Below are 21,949 nucleotides of genomic sequence, written 5' to 3'. Positions count from 1 at the left end.
AGATATACTCTCCAAATTTAATTTCCTGCTTTGTGTCTGCAGTGAGAGGGAACTTCTATGGGGGAATGTTAAGGAGGCTAGAAGGCTCCTACAAAACAGATTGTACAAAAATTCCTGGCTGGGTGTGGTGGCTCACGCCTGTAATCCCAGCACTTTGGGAGGCCAGGGCGGCTGGATCACGAGGTCAAGAGATCGAGACCATCCTGGCCAAAATGGTGAAACCCCGTCTCTACTAAAAATACAAAAATTAGCCGGGCGTGGTGGCGGGCGCCTGTAAGCCCAACTACTCGGGAGGCTGAGGCAGGAGAATCGCTTGAACTCGGAAGGAGGAGCTTGCAGTGAGCCAAGACTGGGCCACTGCACTCCAGCCTGGCAACAGAGCAAGACTCCATCTCAAAAATAACAACAAAAAAATCCTGACCCGGAGGCAGAAAGACATTTTGTCTAAAAACAAACAAACAAACACATGAAAAAGCAGCTTAGAGTTTAGAGCCGTAAAGCATTATGTAGCTTTGGCCCTGTTAATATCATTACTGTCCCAGGACTGCAGGTTTGGAAGTGATCCATTCGGAGTCTTGGAGGGGAGAGGTCTCTCCTGACGGCAGAGGGAGCGGGCCAGGACCATAGCCTGCACAGTGAGGGCGGACAGGGTGGAACCTGTTCCCTCAGCCACAACAGACAAGTGAGTTTTCCAACCCAGTGAACACAGTGGGAGACTTCAAAGTGAACCTGACTAAAGCTCACTTTGTGCTCAAAACACTTCCCAAATAAGTGCTATCTCCAGACTCTGTTTCAAAGTTAGTTGTTCTCTCTTCCAGACATGGACCCACCAGGGATGCTAAGTGATTCCACTGAGCATTTGTAAAACACAGTGTTGAAGATCAAGTTGGAAAACCAGCCAACCGCTTGCCAACACGATGACCCTGAGAAATTGCTCACATTTAGGTTACTATTAGGGTTGTTTAGGACCGTGATCAGCATGGTTTCTCTAGCATACAATAAAAATACTACCCTATGCTAGGTTGCTGAGTGTGGCTCTGTGCCAAACAGATTTGTAATAAGCAGTAGTGTATTCTGGCTATTTTCAACCTCAAAGACTCTCCTCCTGCTCAACTCTGTGGAAGAACAGTCTAAGAGAGCTTCTGCGAAGCCCTTTGCTCACTTTCTCTTCCCCCATCCTAAGGATGTTTTCCCAAGTACTGCTTTTCCTGTGCTTTTGTCAACTGCTCCTAGACGAAGGTTCCTTGGGTTTGCAAACTCCAGAAAGAAGCATGTCACAATGATCAAGAGAAATGTGAACTCCGTCTGACCAGTCTTCAGCAAACTACTTCACCCGAGTTTCAGTTTCATCGCTGGTAGGATGGGGCTAACAGTACCCACCCCAGAGGACGGAGATGATACATACAAAGTGCTCAGCCCAGTGCCTAACAATAGAAGCACAAGTCAGTCCTAGATATGTTTGCCACACTGTTTTGCTGGAGCCAATTAACTTCTGTCCAGTCCACATCATTATGCCATTTGCCAAGCTTCACATCAAACACATGCATGGTTCGATTTTGCTGCAGGAAAACTGGGTCATTTTACTGACTTGTCCGTGTTCCATTTGGCTGGTGTTGACTGGACTGTGTCAAACAATGTTGCTTCTGGTCTAGATTCTATCAACTTACTGTGTGAGCACTGGTAATTTTCTCTTCTGTAAAACTTGGAGGCACAATATCCTTAATTTCCCTCTGAAGGACCCATAAGCTTCCTCAGAGCTAAACTTTCTGTCCTATGATTCTTTGACATCCTAAAAAGACTGTCTCTCTGGGGAGAGACTGCCCCTCCTGGCACTAGCCAGTTCTTAGAGATAGCAAAGGACTCAGCCAGGAGCCTACTTTGATACACACACTAATTAATCCAGAGTCATGCCTTCTCAATCTGGCCCATATACCCTGGTAAGCAGTACTCCTCTACCTAACACATCCCAGGGACTGATACCAGCAAACTAGGAACCACTCCTATAGTTTAGAGCCTAATGAAATTATCCAGACTATTCAATTGTCAATCCTGAACAGTTCACCCTGCCCTGCCCTGCCTTTCCCTCAGAAGCATCAATAAAGGCTCTGACCTAAGCCCCGCCCCTCACTCCTGTCTTCTGCCTCCTGACCACCCCTGTGTCTTTCCCATGTGGCCCTGTGTGGTGTGTCCCATGCCTCCTGCCTCTACAACCTGTGACTGTAATAAATTGTCTCTTCTGTGGCCACACCTGACTGGCCATCACGTGAAAGCATACAAAACACACACAGTGGTTTCACACTTGCCAGCCTACAAAACACTTCCGCCTTCATTAAACCTGATTTCACCTTCAAACATCCACTGTGCATTTGCCCCTGTGCCATATGGAGAACAACCATGTCCACAGAAGTGATGTGACCAGCTCAGAGCCTGCACGCGCACAAGCAAGCCAGCTCTCAGTCCTAGGTTTACTGACCAAGGGATCAGTTTAAAGGACTGTGTAAAGCTCACACACAGAATTCAATTCGGGCAAGCCTCCTTTTCATAGACTGAGGGCTGAGAAGCACCTCAATGCCAAACTTTGTGGTGTAAGTCACCCAACTGCACAGGAGCTATGCCAGCATCTACAGAGACGGCCAGGCAGTGACAAGGTTCGAGGCAGCCATTTCCCATTGTAGAAACATCTCCAGGTACATAGAGGATTTAAGCACGGTTACCTGAAAGCCCAGTTCTGTCCCGTTTACTAGATCACTTTAATACGTCCTAGAGAAAAAGCCATTTTAGAAAGGCGTTTATCACCCATGCACTCTTCCTCATTTTTACTTCCGGAGTATACTGTGTAGAACTGTGAAATGCCAGATTTTGCCAAGGTAAAGTATCTAGAGCAAGGGTGCTCAAACTTCATGTGTATCACAATCACCTGAGGACTTGTTAAAATACATTTTGCTGGTGTCTGGGTTGGGGCTCAAAGTAGTTGCCGTTCCAACAAATTGCCCAGGTGATACTGATGCTGCTTGTCTGGTAACCACACTTGACAATCACTAGTCTAGACAGAGTCACCGTATTCCATGGCTCCTTAAAATCCTCACTGTGGGCCCCACACTGTTCTACTTTTCCCTCGTAAGGTGAAGGGAGTCAGCACTCTCTTCACCACCAACCACGCACACCTAGCATCATGTAATAGAAGCAGGATGTTTGCCCACCATTTCAACAATGGGGAAATAATAAAGCAGGCAAATTGGGCCTCAAACCCTCCAAAAGTAGGAGAAGAAATGGGCTTTGTGGGATTCTGTCTCCAAGAGAGATTACTTGGGGACAATTGGGCTATTTCTGAGCTCTCCCCAACAAATGCCAAGACTGGTTCAAGAAGCAGAAGTTAGACGTTTTATAGTGCATAAACATTTCCTTACAAGTAAACTCAAAGACTGTTAAAATTCTCAGGTGATAAAAACCTGAATATATATTCTTAAGGTAGCCTCTGTCTCAATTCCAGTGGGATTCTTTGTCACTAGCAGCTGCATAGCCCAGGGATACGCAACAATATAGTCTTATTATGCACACCTAGACTCTTCTAAGAGTCAAAGAGGGCATTAATAATTACAAAGAAAAAGGAGGGTATGGACATAGGATTAGCCCACCAGTAAGGAAGTAAGGAACAAGGTGAAAAGCACACTCAGGCATGCTACCTCTGCTCTTGTCTGAGGGAGTCACCTCACTTCTACTAAGTCCTATGTGATGTTATCTCGGCCACATAGGTTGGGAACTTTCAGCAGGTAGTTGAGGGTGTGTCCACTTGTGTTCTTTCCTTTCTGATTGTCCACCAACCTGCAAGACAAAAGAGGCAAGACGTTTTCCCAGAAGGCTAGAAATTTTGTTTGTCCAATCATTTACTCTAATCACCTGTCATAGGTAGCCCATTGCCAGCAGCAAATGCTAGCTTGTTTTGATACACACTTTCTTTGACATGGGCACAGGAGTGAGTCAGATGTCAAAGGCTGACCCAGATGTTCTCATTGCCTAGTTAAACATCACCAGTCTTCATCAGATACTTGCCTCAAGCTCTAGTCCTGCCTAAGTCAGGTGACCAAGGTTAGCTTTCTCTCCCCTGGGGACTGCCTACTAGCTCCTCCTGGAAGGGGCACCTAGAAACTCATCCTTTCGTGCTTCTTTTTCCTAGGCCAAAAGATACGAACTGACAGTTGCCAAGACAGAAATGGCCTGGAAATGCAATTTACTTGATCCATACATGTTGTTGGACCATCATGTAAAAATTAGATGCTTTCACATAAAAATAGCAAATTCTAGATTATATTGAAAAATTTTTTTTTTCAAATCAGAGGACCAGGCAAAACCACCAGGACCATCTGGTAAGGGATGGGAGGCAAGGAGTTGGAGAAGAACGGAGTCGTGATGGTAGACAGGAGACAATAGGGCCATGGAAACTGAAGGGGCAAGAGAAGCCAGGTGGGCGTGTCAACACCACAAGTGCCCTTGCACATGTCAAGGAGGTATGTTGGAATTTTACTAGCTAGGTGTGTTGAAGACAGCAAGGGCTTAAAAAGGAAAATAATAGGACTACAATTAGAGAGTAAACAAGAGATGAGACTTCAAAATTAACATCCACTTACCTAGTGGCTGTAAAAGTTAGAATTTAGCTACAATAAAAGGAAGGTAACCTTTGGCAGCAGCAAGAGAGTTGCTAATGCAAAGAATGAATGTGCCAGAGTAAGGGCACAGTCACGGCAACATCACAGAGGAAATCAGAAGGGTTCAAGTAGAAAGTTCAGGGAGAGAGGCTGGCTGGAGAATGGATGGCATGGTCTTGGGTGTCAGTCAGTTTGACAGCCACATCATGCATCCAAACGACATGGACGTCATCAGCAGGCACACGTTTACCACTGTTCCCAGAAGGAACACTCTGGATATCAGGCTGTATTTGAGAACTTTCAAAGAATCCACAAAATCTGTGCTCTGATAAAAGAAATAATTTTCTTGTCAAAAAAGTAAACTAATATTGTTTGAGCAACTGTGATAAACTAGTGGAGAAAACACTTTTTATAAACTTAAATATGTAAAAATATAACAAAAAGCACCAAGCTTAAAGAAATATTTACAAAAACCCAAAGAATCTCTCTAGAATATGAATATTTACTAAATAAAAGGAGAGCAACAGCTAAGAAGCAGACCTACATCTCCAAATGCTTGATCAAATTTGGAAAGCTGTGGGTCAATAATAAAAGCATGTACTGTAGGTTCATACATTTATGTAAGATATCGTTAAGCATTTTAATAAGTTGCTATATAAAGTCAGAAAAGACATTGTTCGTATAGTGAATTATGTAGGAAACTGTCTTAAATACAAATCCAACACATCAAGAATATGTTCATTTTTTGGTTTATTAAAACAAAACTACATTTTCTGTGTTTCTTGCAATACATTATTAACAAGCATAAAAATCAATTCAGTATTTCCAAGTATGTTTCGCTCACAAAATCACAGTCATTTCACAGTACCTTACAGTAATTCTTTTCACAACAGTCTTAACATTTCTTTATACAACAGGCAAATAGTTTAATACCTTCCATCAAGACATTTCAGAGCTTTAGATGTTCAGAAATAAGGTCAAGAATCTCTTTCAAATGCAATCATTAGTTTGTATTAAACTAAAATGCCAGATGACAAGTCTCAGGTTTCTAAAAAGAGTTTTAAAAAATAGGTTTACAGCCCATAGTAAGTCTTATAAACCTCAACGATAGGTCCTGTCACGTCTAAACACTACAACTGTCTGTGGATAAAAATCTGCATTCAATTGTACAATACTTTCTTCTACATCTGAATGAAAACCTTATTAACCCCAATTCATCCATGTATTCTGATACATTCAGTGAAAAAGCCAGGATCATTGGGGCTGTTCTTTCTATCAAAGGAAAGAGCGCCGGTCACCTACAATATAATTTTCTGTGCTTATTTTCTTTAGGGGAGGAAATACACATCTATTCAACGCCACACTGGACGTTACAAAATGCATGTGAATTCTGCCCCAGTGCCATGTGTTCATTACCGTTTTGTCTCCTTAAAGAACTATCTAACAGTGTTTCCCAAAATGTTCTCCAGAGGACATTAGTGAGAGGTTCACAGGTATCCCAAAGGAGAAAAAGGTCCTGATGTCAAATAGTTTGGGCAATGCTGGGTTGAACAGTTTTTCACTGCCAGATGCCAAGCCCTTACTGCGCTAAAGTGCATTGTAAGTTTCCATGTGCAAACTTAGTTCCCAGCAACACCATTTCTATAAAACACTGATGAACATCTCACAGAGCACTCATATTACATGGAGTACTATGGGAAATGCTTTTCCCAGTCCAGGTTACTGGAAATTCCACAATCTGGGTTTACATTCATTGTAATCCCAGAAATATTTTCTCCATATACCCTCATGACTTTGTGAGATTTAACAGATTTCAGAAGGAAGACTCAATGCCGTCTCAGTTAACAGTTCTACACACTTCACACTAGTTTTTGCCTTGTTTTTCACGCAATTTTAAGAGTACATAAATTCCTTCCTCTCTTCTGAATCACTTAGGACATTCTCATTTTTAAAAACAGAGAGCAGTTGCATATTGCTTAATTTTTTTTTTTTTTCTTTAACTTGACTCACAGTCTTCCCCTGAAGGGCATGCATTTCATGTCATAGAAATGCAATAGAGTAAACTGTAATAAAATTATTTACAAGCACCTAGTTTGTTTAACCTTACATGGAAGCCATCACTGTTGGAAAACAATGAGAACGTATCTTTTAGCAAAACGGTGCTATCTGGAAGCTTTATTGTGAAGATGCTTTCTTTTTTTGTTTTTTGTTTTTCGGTCATGAGGCACTGAAGAATGAGTTGTGCTGAAATTAACTCAAAGGTCAGCTTGTCTGGATGAGCATAACTTTGGTTGAGATTTTTCTCCCTTAAAAAAGATTTTCAAAGCACCAGTTAATTACAAAATGCATGCATATTTATCCTCACAGTGACTTAAGTGGTAAGAGAGCTAGCAAAATCATACATTGCATTCCTCAAAGCATCTGATCGAACTTCTAGAAAACAAACCAACCAAAAGGGAAAATAATGCAAGAGAAGCCATATTTTCTCTGCTTAGGCTGGCGAAGCAGCAGCTCTTTGCAGCAGTGACAGGCAGGGCAGAGTATCCACTGGGAAGTGAGTCCCCACCTTGAATAATGGTGAGCTTGAGTAATCCTTAATCTACAATTTAAAGGATGAAAAAAAGAGACTAGTGAAATGTTTGATTCCCCAGACAAGGAACACCCAAGACTCCCTGGGTATCCTCCAAATGTAGCCAAGAAAAGTGTTCTTCTACCCTAGTCAGTAAAATGGAATGCTAAAACGTGATTATCTCATTCAACATCAGAGCTACTACAACTGACAATGACTTAACAGTACCTCAATTCCTATAAAGAAAAAATATATTTTAAATGCAGAACTTGAGAGGGATCACAACAGCATAGCATTATTGCTACGAGTTTCAAACATGATACTTCATACAATGTGAAATATCAATCAGCATTCCTCTCTCTCCCAAAACACACGTTACTCATGAGATACTATTAGTGTTTAAAATCCAAGCTTATAGAAGTACAAACTTAATTCTCAGTATTTTTATACTAAATTCAAAGAAACTATGTAACACTCATCTGGAAAAATTCTTAATTCCGTAATATCTTAGAGATAAGCAACAGTAAACGGTTAGAAAATGTTTTAACATTACATGATATTTAAGAAATCACCTTAATTACCATAATAAACTAATAATTACGCTCCCTGTTCACAAAAGGCACCTACCAATTATGAACAGACCATTTTTCATAATTATTTACCACTATGTGGCATAAGGGTTTAGGCATATAACCCATAAAAATTTGTTAAAAGTCATGGTTTTTCCTCAAAGCTAAAAATTCATCAATGCCTCTAACCATTACCAGTCAGTAGAGCCACCACATGCATATACTGGACAGGCTGTGCACGGCACAATTCAAGTGGGCACCAGTCACCTGGACTGGGGTGCAGTACACAGTCTGTGAGCAGTACAGAAAGCCCTCATCAGTTGTGGCCAGAGCACTGTATTCTAAGAGTCTGTCAGCTCAAGCTAATCAAGTTAGGAAAGTTGCTATTTGGTTGGAGGATTTCCAAGAAACAGCTGTACCCGTGAGAAGCAGGTATTACCTGAGGGGTAGACAGGGTACAGACATAAAACAGGAAGGGTTCTAAATATTTGCTGGTCATTTAAAACTCAATGGCACTTTTTTATATGAGCAAAAGCCTTCAACACCAGTTTTCTGGCCAAGTTTCCCTAGAATTTTGCCAGCCAAATTAACTTCCTGATGTTCATTATTTGATTACAATATCTCAGTTCCCGACCTAAACTAATACTGTCTGTTTTCACATACCTCTTAAAAACATCTTCTATATCTGACTGCAAAGGACAGCACAGTGATACCTGGGTGTGATATATATCAGTCCATTCATTTATAAAGCACTTGGGATAAAAGGTGCTCCCATTAAGAATGTAGCTACTATTGACAAAGATAAAACTGAAAAAGAATGAATGGATGACTCAATTATTTTTAAAGGAAGCATTAACCATTACCAGATAATATACCAACAAATTACCCAACAGCACTAAGTATACAAGATTCAGTTCTAGAACACAGCTACATTTCTGTGTCCATCACAGTAATTAGTCCTTAAAAGCTGTACTTAAAATGTCAATCTTTAATAAACTCCAAAATAATGTATTGAGATTTCATCTTGTAGTCTATGGATTGTGAGTTGCGAATAGAGGCTGAGGTCCCCCCAAGTGTTATCTGCAGGCTGCTGTGTGGATGCAGAGCTCAGAAGATCACAGATCCATGGAGGGAGAAGGCACTTGTCTTCCAGGAGATCACTGCAGGACAGGGCAGGCCTGACCTTGCGACGGCACCTTCAACTCTCGAGCCAGAAGCTGGTACCTACAAGGGACTCATCTCATGACTTTCATTTGCCAGCGGTGCCACACATTACCTACAGCACCACAAAACTCAGAATATATTCTAGAAGTTTTTGCCGGTTGCATTGAGGTAGAAAAGTGCTGCTCAGTTCTAAAACAGACACTCTCTTTTGTTTGGTCTCCTTGAAAACCTAAAGAAAAAGTTTAGATTAAATTAAAGGCAAAAAATAAAAAATAAAAAAAAATTTCTATCACCAACCTGACCTGTGGTTTTCTAGACCTCAGAAGGCAGTAAAGGCACACAAAACCATATCCTGGCTTTAAGTAAATGTATGCATGTGTGTGTGTATGAGGTGGGAGTTTCCAATGCAAGCAAGGTTTTCTTTTCTTTTTTTTGATGGAGTTCAACCAACATAACTATATTCTAAAATTTCAACCAATGTAACTGTACTCTAAAATGACTTAGAATAAAGTCACAAATAGTCCCTCACAAAAGGCCACTAGTATCTCTATGGAACTCACATTCTCCAACAATCATGAAGGTAAAGGACACCTGAGGATACTTCTAGAAATACTTGCAAAAATACAAGAAAGTAACTAAAAATCATATGGAATAATTAAGAGCCAAGATTGTGGTCCTAATCCCAAAGTCAAAAATCTGAAGTACTCCAAAATCTGAAACATTTTGAACGCCAGCATGACGCTCAAAAGACATGCTCATTAGAGCATTTTGGGTTCCGGATTAGAGATGCTCAACCTGTAAGTCTAAGGCACGTATTTCAAAATCCAAAAAAATCTGAAATCCAAAACATTTCTGGTCCCAACATTTTAGATAAGGGATACTCAACCTGTAACACCTTGAAACATATTGATACCAGTTACATATAGCAGTTTGGGAATAAATGTGAATGAAACCAGTAAAATTCCAGAACATTCAAATAAATCTACACTGATGGGTTTCACCTTCAACATAGCCCAACCCATCCTACATGGTCCATTCCCAAAAACGCCTGTATCATTAAGCTAGCAGAAACTGCTTCTCTCGGGGTCCACCCCACCACAAAGGTAGCTCAAACAGACTTGATCTAAAGAGAACAGAAGTTAAGATAGCTTTTATACCATAAATGGTGGACACCTACCCCAATATCCTTAAACATTTTCACAGCATTCTTCACAAGACAGTATGTGGCACTCTCAGCTGAAGAGAGAGAATAAAACCCTGTCAAATGGTTAGGCCCAACAAATCATGACAGTCCCAATAGCCACAGTAAGAAAGTATGGGGAGCTAGGAAGAGAATAAGGGCAAGTCAGCAGACAGGGGTGGGGCCCCACGTCCACCACTGGCAACCTGTGAGTTCTCAGCTGACTTGCTATTACACCTACTTTGTGTAAACCTACTTTGTCCTATATTGAGGTAAACAAGAACGGGAGAGGGAAAGAAAAGAGGGTGTAGAGAGAGAAATAGGGAGAATGGAGGGAAATAGAAATACCTAAAACATCCATTGTCCAGGATTGTTGTGAGAATCAAATAAGACAGCGTATAAACATTCTTTAAGCTACCCAGTGGTACACAGATGACTGTACATCAGCGGAACCAGAGAAAACACAGGCCTCGAGGTTAGGAAACAAGATTTCTGATCCCGAGATCACCCATTAACTAGCAGTGTGACCTTGGGTATTTTCCTCAACTATAAAACGAGGTGATTAGATTAGATTCCTTCTGGCTCTGAAAAGTGATTCAAAGTAGTTTCAGCTCCAAACTACAACTGTATGAAATACTACTCCCACCCCAATCATATCTCCTAAAACAAACAAGACCGAGCGCTGGCCAAGATGTGCAGCAAGCGAAACACACACTGCAGTGGGAGTACAAGCAGGTACTGGAAACTGTTTGGTGGTATCTACTAGAGCCGAATATATCTAGAGCCTACAACCAGGCAATTCTGTTCCCATATATATGCTGTATACAGGGGCACAGATGTTCACCAAAAGACATACTCAAACACGCTCACAGCAACACTGTTCAAAGCAGTTGTGAACTGAAAGCAACCCAAATATCCTTCAACAGCAGAATGAATAAAATGTGGTAAATATTTATACAATGGAACACTACACAACAAGAACAAAGGAACAAACTATATGCAACATGTATGAATCTCAAAAATAATGTTACGTGAAAAAAGCCAGACATAAGAGTGTAGAACTGTTATCATTCAACTTATATAACATACCAAAGAAGATAATAGTAATACTCTACGGTGTTAGAGGTCAGGATAAGTTTGCATTTTTCCAATTTTCTACAATTAGCAAATTTCTGTAATCCAAAAAAAAAAGATTTTAAAAGAACAGATAGTGACTCAACATACCATATACTGCAACATTTCTTTCTGTTCTGGTTACTAGGTATTTGTGCAACTTTTGCAGATATTCAGGTTCTGGAACAGGACCGCTGAAGTTGTGAACAAAGATGGCAGCAGAGCTGTAGGCCTCCAGCAAAGGCCCAAGGAGTCTCTGTAAGAAGGTGATAAACTGCTGGTGCTCCTTGGACTGGCTCACCTGAGTGTGCAAAAGCAGGAGATGAAGTCATGAGGAAGGGACAAGAGACACAAGGCAAGAGGACAGAGGACTTTCTCTGGAGAGCCAGTAACGTGAGAAGATGGCCACTCACATCAGCACTACATGAAAGCAGCCCCCTGCCCCTTATGCAGAGAATCTCTGCAGGAAACAACTGCTGGCTTTCAAACACATTCTTTATGGTAATCATTCACTTTTTTATAGTATTTGAGGTTTGTGTTCATTGAACAGCCACCTAGAAGAAATTTTCATAACTGAATGCTGTAATTATGATATGCTATCATCACTGAAAATAGCTGCTCCTAAGACTAGGCCTTCCACAGTTTGAAGTTTGGGCTCAACAGTCACTCAAATCTGCAAAACAATCAATGGGAGACCACTAAGATCATCTCATTCCTTCTTCAGCACCTATTCCCTGCCTCCCCTAAATGGTCTCTGCCCATAGTCCAGCAATGTGGGGAATGATGGCCACCATGACGGTGGTGCTTTATGGCCGAGAGGCTCTCACTGTACCTACCCAAAACACGCTGGTTTGGTGAAGCCCCTCTGCAGTGTGAAAGCAAGATCACTGCCCAATCTTAAAACCACACTAATACCACCCAAGTGAAAAAGAAGACAATTTCTAAATGTCAAAAAAGAGTAATCCACTTAGAGTATTCAGAAAAGATGGGTCATTATTACTAAGTTCTAAAATTACAAATTAGACAAAACTGACTTTTCTAAATCAGGGACTTTTTCTTAATCTAAATTTTCTCCTATAATGGTATTTGTTTTAACTGACAGCAAAGAGCTGACTATATGAAATTTTGGGAAGGACAGCAAGAGTGACTCAAAAAGAGCAACAAGGCCAATGGCAGCTCAATAGCAAAACTGCTGCCTCATGAGGGGGTGCAGGTGTATATAAACAGGTATACACCTGTGTATTTCATAAAAGGATGGTGGAAGTCTCACCTATAACATTCATCTTCCTGACTTTTCAGACTCTCCTTTCCTTTTCTACTTAAACCGAATAATTTAAGGTATTAATTCAACTCAAACAGTTTGAGTGTCTTTACCACACAGAAGGCACCAGAGCTTCCTATTTTAGATATGAAGACATCACCAGGGCTCCAGCTGATCTCACTGCAACATAAACCTCAACATATCCCTGTAATATCCACCAGAATTCTTCACCAAAGTACCTTCAGGTAGCAATCTCGCTGTTCCTCCCCAAAGTCACTGTCTTCATCTTCTTCATCACTTCTCCAAGACAAAGGTTCAGGAAGCTTCTTGTCCCACTGCTGCTCAGCAAGACTAGGACTGATATCTTCCTGGTCATCGTGCTAGGCCAAGGAGATGACGGATAGTAAATAAATATGCACTGGCACACAAACAACTGCCCAGTGGAGCCGACAAGGCAGTTCTCTTCTCTGACCCTTCCTGGCTCTTCTCTGTTTAGCCATTCATAATGTCAATCCACTTCCCTTTCAAACTCAAACTCAGTCGGGAGACAGCAGGGGACAAAAGAAAGGGCAGGTGGGAGGGGAGAGCTACCAGAAAGATCAAATAAAAGTACCCCCACATATTCTAAATTGGTATCTGCTTTTCCAGGCCATCCCCTCTACACTAAATCTACCAAAATTAAAATAGAATCTGAAAAATGAAAACTGCAGATGTGCAAGCTACAAGCATACTGATAGGTGTAATATCTCAACTTAGCATACAAACTTCTTGGTGTCACCGAATCAAGTCAGGATATGTTTTAGATAACACAACTTACAAATAGGAACCAAAATATTAAATAATCCAAAGGACACTTATTCTCCCCATTCTTATTTTTCTCTTCTCTACATCTGAACATGACTGTATACCAAATGTAATTATTGATTTGTTTATTTATTTATTTATTTATTTATGAGACTGAATCTCACTCTGTCGCCCAGGCTAGAGTGCAGTGACACGATCTTGGCTCACTGAAACCTCCACCTCTCCGATTCAAGCAATTCTTGTGCCTCAACCTCCCAAGTAGCTGGGATTACAGGCGCGTGCCACCATGCCCAGCTAATTTTTGTATTTTTAGGAAAGACAGGGTTTTGCCATGTTGGCCAGGCTGGTCTCGAACTCCTGACCTCAGGTGATCCACCCACCTCCGCCTCCCAAAGTGCTGGGATTACAGGAGCATGCCACTGCGCCCGGCCAATTATTGGTTTAAATAAGTGGTAGAAAAGGGAATGAAGAGCAAGTAACTTCATACAGACAAATAAAGGAAAGCGCTTCCTCTTACCTCTGCCACTGTAAGAATGCCATACTGGATAAACTTTCCTACTGTTTCATGGCACACTTGGTAAAATGTCTGGCAGGGCTGAAAAGAAAAGTCATTTAGATGTAAATGCCACCATTTTATACTTCTTTTTTTAAAGGCAGAAAACATGGTACAAGGTAGCTGCCAAAGCCTTGCATTCTGTTATCTCCGTCACCCCACTGAGCAAGTCCTTTGATTCCCAATGCCCATGTTCTTGATACACACACGGTCATGGACAAAGCCCAAGAAGAGACCTCTGTCACTTAACTGGCAGAGCACCCAACACTGCACCACCTGCAAGGGGTACTCCTGAGCTCAATTCTCTCCCCACACCCACAACGTGGCAAGTCCCCTGAAGACTGCTTATCAGCCCCCCACCACCTATTTCTTTTACTTTATAAGACAATTTTTCATCAATAGTTATAATAAATACCATACACAAATGTGGTGATTGAGGAAACACAACACTGGAATAAGTAAATAAAAACCAGAGAAAAGACAAAGTCAATCTTCGAGTCTTATCGGCCCTCGTCCCTCCCATCCCACCACCCATGGTTCATGCAAAACAGATTCTCCAACAGGACCACCAGGACACCTCACCCAAAGCACGGCATGGAGGGGCGGTACTCCTAACACATGCCCTTATCTCGTCAACATCTCAAGACACATTCATACAAAAGAAAATATCGGAATTCAATTAAAATATGAATTCTACATGTTGACGATTTTGAGAAGAAGGAAATCTGCTAAATACATATGTCTCATGATAAATGCCTAAGTGTTTGGGTATATAATATAAATGCTCATTAGTACTGCTGGGCTTTGTTTTCCTCATTTGTAAACTGAGAGGGGTTGAGCAGATTTTTTTTTTTTTTTGAGATGGAGTCTCGCTCTGTCACTCAGGCTGGAGAACAGTGGCGCAATCTCGGCTTACTGCAACCTCCACCTCCCAGGTTCAAGCAATCCTCCTGCCTCAGCCTCCAAAGTAGCTGGGACTACACACGCGTGCTACTACATCCAGCTAATTTTTTTTGTATTTTTAGTAGAGTCAGGGTTTCTCCATGTTAGCCAGGATGGTCTCGATCTCCTGACCTCATGATCTGCCCACCTCAGCCTCCCTAAGTGCTGGGATCACAGGCATGAGTCACATCACCTGGCCGAGCAGATGATTTTTAAGGCTGCTTCTGACTCTTACCATCTGTGGTTCCATCATCTACAGGTGGGTGCATTAATTATTTACAAACCACTAACCCAGTGGCTCACACACAATGCATGCTCACTAGCTTTGGATGCGACTGCCTGAGAACATTGAGCAATCTGTCCTATCATGGCTCATACTGCAGGATAGATTCAGTGGAGCAGTGACCCAGAGAGCAAACCAAGATAGTAAATGACATATTGGTTTGGTGGTCACTGAAATCCAGGAGTGGAATATAAAGTATCAAAAATGGGCCAAACATTCTCTAACAGAAAAACACGGAGGTTATGTTTTCACGAAAACGCTCAAGGGAAGAGACCAGCAACACTGAAGAGTCTTCACTCACCAGTGAGATGGTGCCCTCATTGGAGAGAAGGTAGCACAGGCTGGCCGCCTTCCGCACCAGCTGCTCCTGGCTGATCAGGTTAGGTGGGGTGCCGGTGGGCCCCCCTAATCCCCTCTTGTTCAGAACTGCATAAAGGCTGCAAGCTAAGAAAAGAAAAGCAACAATGAAGTTGCCAGCTCAAAGTCTCCAAGAAAAACTTCAACTGGCTCAAATAACCTTAAGAGATTATTAATACATCAAAAATAATGGCCTGTATTTCGAGAAATTTAAGTAAATCCCACAAGATTAAATGCTTATGATTCCATATGATCCCAACTGCATCAAAAACCTTCTCCAAACACACGAGCCCCCTCTTCTCTCCTTCCTCTCTTTTCTCTTAATCACAAATGAGGCCTCCACTCGCTTTGCTGCCCTGTATATGTCTCATCTGAGTTAGAGTTTCAGCTCCTGGATTGCAAGACACTCTACCTCTCCTGAGAAATAAGGGTAATACTATACAAATGGCAATTCAGTAATTACTCATTGTAGTTACAAACAGTGATATAACAGGAGATTACAGTTTCATTTGAAAACTAAAATTATAGCCACATTCCCTCAAGCAAGGGGCTATCACCCAAATTAAAGCAGATACCACTATGTGTTTTAGGCTTTTTTATTTTCCATGAAAATTACTGAAAATATTTCAAGGACTGACATACCTATGATGGCCTCCATGATAAAGACATGAAGTACCCCATTGCTGTAGAAGTTGAGTTCGAAGACTGCTGGGACAGTTGTGCTGGGGGTGATAAAAAACTCATCGTTCCTGCTAGTGTGGGTGATTGTGACGCAATTTCCCAGCAGCTGTATGGCATGCATTACTACATCTTCTGAATTTCCTGAGAACCCCAGGTCAAAATCACGAGCCAGGACTTCCTCTTTCATCACAAAGAAGTCTTCGACCAATGTGGAGAGATCAATTCCCTAAAGAGACAGAAATGGTATCATGACAGTGGAAAACCTACTTTCCAAAAAGTTGGGAGGTCAACACTCCAAGACTTTCTTCTTGCCTTGGCTTTCCTGCAGCTCACTGCTAGCACAGAGAGAAGTAGGGCCAGAACACCAATGCAGAGCAAGTCAGAAAACTGCTTAAAAAGCTGGTCCTCCAGGAATGTCAAGGTATTACACATGCTAGTGAACACTCTAGCCATGACACATGATATGCACACATAAGATCACAAGGGAGAGAAAAAAAGCCAACTGCAAATAAGGAGTGCTTATTTTTTAGCAAGATTTCCTTCATTTTAAATATTTATCTGACAACTATTTACTTGGTGCCTATATATATTGGCACTGTGTTTGGTGTTGAGAACATGACTGAACAAGACTGGTGTGGTCTCTTCCATCATAAAGTTTAGACAAATGTATTTTGGGAGGATAAATGGTGGGTTCTAAAATGTCAATCAATTCGTTTGGAAAGCATTTGCTATCAGAATACATACCACATGTTAATGAAATAGATCTTATTTACATTAACAGTATTAAGCAGTAGCTTTGTACTACATATATTAAGCAGTCTGTTTTGTTTTGTTTTTAAATGTAGATTCTTCCTCCACCAAGTTGATTAGCTCCTTTGGGCAGGGTCCTCAGCTTATTTTACTGTTTACCTCATAGTACTAGCCAGGAGTGGGCCAAATTTGCCCCTGAATATGTATCTGAGCAGCTAACAAAACATTCTAATGCTTCCTACCTAACTGCAGGTGACATTGCAGACATACCTGCCTGTGTCTGTAGAGGAGTAGGCAAGCCACAATGTGTGTGGACATAATGGCACAGGACTTGCTAGCAGCTGGAAGGCAAACACAAAGCTTTTTTTAGTTACACTTTTTACAAATATAGCTGAACTTTTTTGAAATACCTAAATTTTAAACAGAAGTATTTAAAACTGTAAAAGTCGTCTATCACATTTCCCATAAGTGTGATCTACCAAAAGGAAGTTATAATATTACAGTGTTCTGGTATAATGGAACGTCATTAGAGATCACAGTTCATCATACAACAGGCTAAGACAGGTCCACCTCCAATCCAGGCCAATGGAATTTAGTTACTGAATGACAAAGAGACACTTTTATTGAAATATCAAGACCCAAAGTACAAGCCTGTTTGAGTTCTACAAGATCTCCCATTTCCATATTCCTTGACTTGCTCCCACCTAGTCTATTATAACTACAACTCCACTTCACTCTTCTTGCTGGTATTCACCATATTAAAATGAAGGTGTAGTAAAAGGATAATAGCTGACTTGAAGTCAGAAAAATCTGGGCTCAAATCCTAATTAACTCACTAACTAACTTTATGACTTGGGGCAAATTACTTGAATTCCTGGCCTCACTTTCCTCACTGGTAAAATGAAAATACTGCCTAGCTCATTAGACTATGTGAGAAAAAAATGATTGGCCCGGAGTAATGAGTGCTCAATATATTTGTATTTCCTCTTTCAACCTGACCCAGACGTAAGAAGGACGGGCACAGAAACACATTTGAGAATGACTACAGTGCATACCCCTACAGTGAATTTGCATAAAATTATAATTATATAAATCAAATCTGAGAACACCCATGGAATGAAAATCTGAAATCACAACAACATTTGTGAGTTTTCTAAGATGACAATACATTTTTTTTTTTTTTTTTTTTTTGAGACGGAGTCTCGCTCTGCCGCCCAGGCTGGAGTGCAGTGGCCGGATCTCAGCTCACTGCAAGCTCCGCCTCCCGGGTTTACGCCATTCTCCTGCCTCAGCCTCCCGAGTAGCTGGGACTACAGGCGCCTGCCACCTCGCCCGGCTAATTTTTTGTATTTTTTAGTAGAGACGGGGTTTCACCGTGTTAGCCAGGATGGTCTCGATCTCCTGACCTCGTGATCCGCCCGTCTCGGCCTCCCAAAGTGCTGGGATTACAGGCTTGAGCCACCGCGCCCGGCCGACAATACATTTATGAACACTTAATTCACTACTTGTAATTGAAGTTGTCTCCAGTGTTTAAAAAAAAGTACTCGGTACTACATGTATAGCTATTAAAATATTTATAAAGAATTTTTAAATATGAATATATGTGTTATAAATGGAAAGCTGCACAATACAAAACTAAAAAATATTTTTAGAGACTACACAGCAACACCAGTGGTTATTTGGGTAGTGGGTTTTTGCTATCTATTTCATCTTTATTTTCCAACTTTTTGACAATAAGGTATTATTTTTCGTATCCAGATTTTAAGCAGGAGAGAGACACAATCAAACGTGCTTGAGAAAGAATCCTCTGACCCAAAGTCAAGCAGGAATAGGAGCCTCCAGAATGGGAGGAACCAGGTGAGGGAGGGAGGCCTCCCCACTAGCATTGGCAGGAGGCGGTGAGAGTATCATCAGGGTCCTGGCCCAGAGAGCAGCAAGAAAGAAATCACCACTGGGCTGGGCAGCAAAGAACCATCGTGCTGCCTTGGGATTTTAAAGCAGCCTCCACAACAGTACACAATTGTACAACTTGGAACTTAAAGAAGACTGATCCTGCAGTGAACTCACACTCCTCTCCAGGTTCACTTTAATTATTTGTGTATAACTATCCCACTGACGAGAACATAAGCTCGTTGAGTTCAGAACCATTAATTATTCATTTTGTATTCTCCACGGCTAAGGCAAAGCTTTATACAAGGCCACTCATATTTGCTGCATTATAAAAACTCACGGGGTCAAAGCAGAAATGGACGTGCAACCATAAATCTAGACGTTGTACCACAAATTAGTTCAAGTAGTTCAAATAAAACACATTAATGAGCAACAGAGGCAACAAATCATTTTAATAATAACTATCTTTAAAAAGCACAACAACTACCACATGAACACCTACAATTACCAGACACTGTATAAGATGTTTAACTCCAATTACCTCAAATCCCCCTGGTATCACCTTCTTTCTAATAACTTACCTATCACCACCTGTGAATTAACAGACGTGGAAACTAACCTCAGCAGATTCCAAAACCTTACAGTTTGTACCACACCATGATGAATCTAAATTGTAGAATTAGAGAGTCTGGTATTCTACTTACTGAATAGAATATGCTCAGCCAGATTTGCAATCAACCTCCTTCGTAGGAATTCATCTGTTGCATTTCTGGACTCATTAATGGATGTGTCTCTACCTTCATCAGCAGCATCATTGGGTCTAAAAAGTGTTTCGAAAATCAACCCACAACCACACTCTTTTACAAGGCAAACTATGTGGAACTGATCTTTAAATGAATTAGATACTTTAAATTACTATATACCTTAAATTTAAACCACACATAGACTCCATAAAAGACTATATTATGGCCTGGCCAAAAATTGTTATTTAGTTACGACTAAATGGTCTGTTGATACATCACTTCCAAAACCACTGGCAGAAAGAATACATAAAGCAAGATGCCAGATTCTAAAACATTTCTGAAAATTCAACACTTCCACATATGAAAGGAAAGGCTTCATATTCAATTTATCTAAGTTAAAATTCAATTTGAATTCTGAAAAATTCAAACAGCAAAATCCTTTTCTATGGTTCACTTACATACAATATGCATAATCTACTACCACAAAAACTCAGTTCAAGCATTCAAAAAGCATAAATCAAATAAGAACTCCTATATAATTCACAAAATCAAAAAGCTTTTATAAGCGAATAATTAAAAACTTCCAAACTAATATGAAAACATGTCATCTCAATATTCCTTATTGGACCAAGAGAAAAGTTACTCGAGTAAAGAAGTGAAAATAAGAATGTGCACATTTTTAATAAGGTTAATCTATGCAATACAAGAAATAACAGATGTTTGATAGCTTGATTAGCATTAAAAAATTCTATAAATTTTACCTTGAAGGAAGTATAGCTGGTAACAACGCTTGCTCCAGAGAAAGTGGAGCAGACACCGGTTTCTGACTTTGGCTTTCTAAATATTCCTGGAGGAAAAAAATATAACATGATCATTTACCCTCACTTTCACATCAACATATAAAATGTAATTTCATCTTCCAAAGGTTAAAAGGCAGTTGTGTATGAAATAAGCCATGCTATAGAGCATGGGAAATACTTTCTATGTCCTAGACTGTCTTCAGAAGTCCAGAATGATTCACAGATTGTTGCTAAGCATGAAGCTGAACTTAAGAACTGAAGACACAAAGAATAGGCTGCTTAAATAAAATCATTTTAAAATTAAAAGAAATTTTTAACTTTTCTCACACATCATCATAAAATTGACATTCTTAATATCATTAATAGTGATGATAGACATAATTATACTTTAAAAAATCTGGCAACCCAAGAATCACATTATTTTCAAAAGAACCTCTATCTAAAAGCAAATCATAACAAGACAGAGGAGCTATGTGACCATTTAAAAAATAAAGAAAAAGAAAAGAAATGATGAGGTTCTAAAAGATCAAAGCATTTAAGTCCAGCAAGCATCTACCACAGCAGCTGGAATCTCTTAAAGTTAAGCCAGAAAGTAGAATAAAAGGAGAGGCGGGACCTTCTGCTCCTTATCCCAGGGCTCCCTACTTTGGTACCCATTCTCCTCCTTCTCCTTTACAATTTGAATATCTTAAGAATTTAAAACAGCAAGGGCCTCAGGGACCTGCCAGTCCCAGACTTTCAATGTGAATGGCACTATCTCTTAGGATGTGTGGTACTGCATTCTATACAATAGGACATAGCATCATCCTGTCAAATTTGCCCAGCTTTGGCTGCGCGAAGTGGCTCACACCTGTAATCCCAGCACTTTGGGAGGCCGAGGTGGGAGGATCACCTGACATCAGAAGTTTGAGACCAGCCTGGCCAACATGGTGAAACCCCGTCTCTACTAAATATACAAAAATTAGGCAGGTGTGGTAGCGGGCACCTGTAATCCCAGCTACTTAGGAGGCTTAGGCAGGAGAATTGCTTGAACCTAATGGGCAGAGGTTGCAGTGAGCTGAGATTGCGCCTCTGCACTCCAGCCTGGGTGACAAGAGCATGAAACTCCATCGCAAAAAAGAAAAAAAAAAAAAAGTTACCCAGCTTTTAGGGGAGGTGTTTGGAAAAATTTCCCCTAAAGGCAATTTTAAAACATAAGATATAAATACATATTATAAAGGCACATGCAAGATTCATATGAATTTTTATTTTTTTACAATTATTTATTCGTTTCTTCATTCATCCATCTCAAAATTTTTTTTGGCTTTTGGGGTTTTTTAATTGATATATAATAGTTGTACATATTTTGGGGTATATGTGATATTTTGATACCTATATACAATGTGTAATGATAAAATCAGGGTAATTGGGATAACCATCACCTCAAACACTTACCTTTTTTGCGTGTGTTGGGAATATTACAATTCTTCTCTCTTTCATTTTGAAATATACGACGAATTACTATTAACTAAAATTTCCCTACTCTACTATCAAATACTAGAACTTATTCCTTCTACGTGTTTTTTGTTCCCCTTAGATGGTCATGAATTTTTAAAAAATAATAATAGCAATAAATATTGAGCTTTGATATCTCCCAAAAACAGATAC

At 40.5% G+C, this 21,949-nt stretch overlaps 1 protein-coding gene across 8 annotated transcripts in view; it reads right to left on the bottom strand.

Annotated features, from left to right (window-relative positions):
* Positions 1-3,717: 3,717 nt before the first annotated feature.
* The window catches only part of GPAM (glycerol-3-phosphate acyltransferase, mitochondrial), a 65,816-nt gene continuing 47,584 nt past the window's right edge, over positions 3,718-21,949 (bottom strand). For 7 of the 8 annotated variants that reach the window (XM_033182903.1, XM_033182886.1, XM_033182871.1 and 4 more), the window contains 10 exons: positions 20,264-20,349; positions 19,464-19,579; positions 17,140-17,210; positions 16,081-16,345; positions 15,383-15,525; positions 13,821-13,898; positions 12,739-12,879; positions 11,350-11,539; positions 10,123-10,181; positions 5,377-9,174 (listed from right to left, as the gene is read on the bottom strand). In XM_033182903.1, the coding sequence (XP_033038794.1) occupies positions 9,058-9,174; positions 10,123-10,181; positions 11,350-11,539; positions 12,739-12,879; positions 13,821-13,898; positions 15,383-15,525; positions 16,081-16,345; positions 17,140-17,210; positions 19,464-19,579; positions 20,264-20,349 (1,266 nt within the window). In that variant the 3' untranslated portion in view covers positions 5,377-9,057. Of the gene's footprint in view, positions 3,823-5,376; positions 9,175-10,122; positions 10,182-11,349; positions 11,540-12,738; positions 12,880-13,820; positions 13,899-15,382; positions 15,526-16,080; positions 16,346-17,139; positions 17,211-19,463; positions 19,580-20,263; positions 20,350-21,949 lie in introns of those variants that run through there. The other variant, XM_033182930.1, reaches the window with a different exon arrangement.

The sequence above is a fragment of the Trachypithecus francoisi genome, unplaced genomic scaffold (genome assembly GCF_009764315.1).
Source record: "Trachypithecus francoisi isolate TF-2019V2 unplaced genomic scaffold, Tfra_2.0 Contig01579, whole genome shotgun sequence".
NCBI lineage: Eukaryota > Metazoa > Chordata > Mammalia > Primates > Cercopithecidae > Trachypithecus > Trachypithecus francoisi.
The sequence above is the reverse complement of the archived record's forward strand: the minus strand, read 5'-3'. Positions and strand labels throughout refer to the sequence as shown.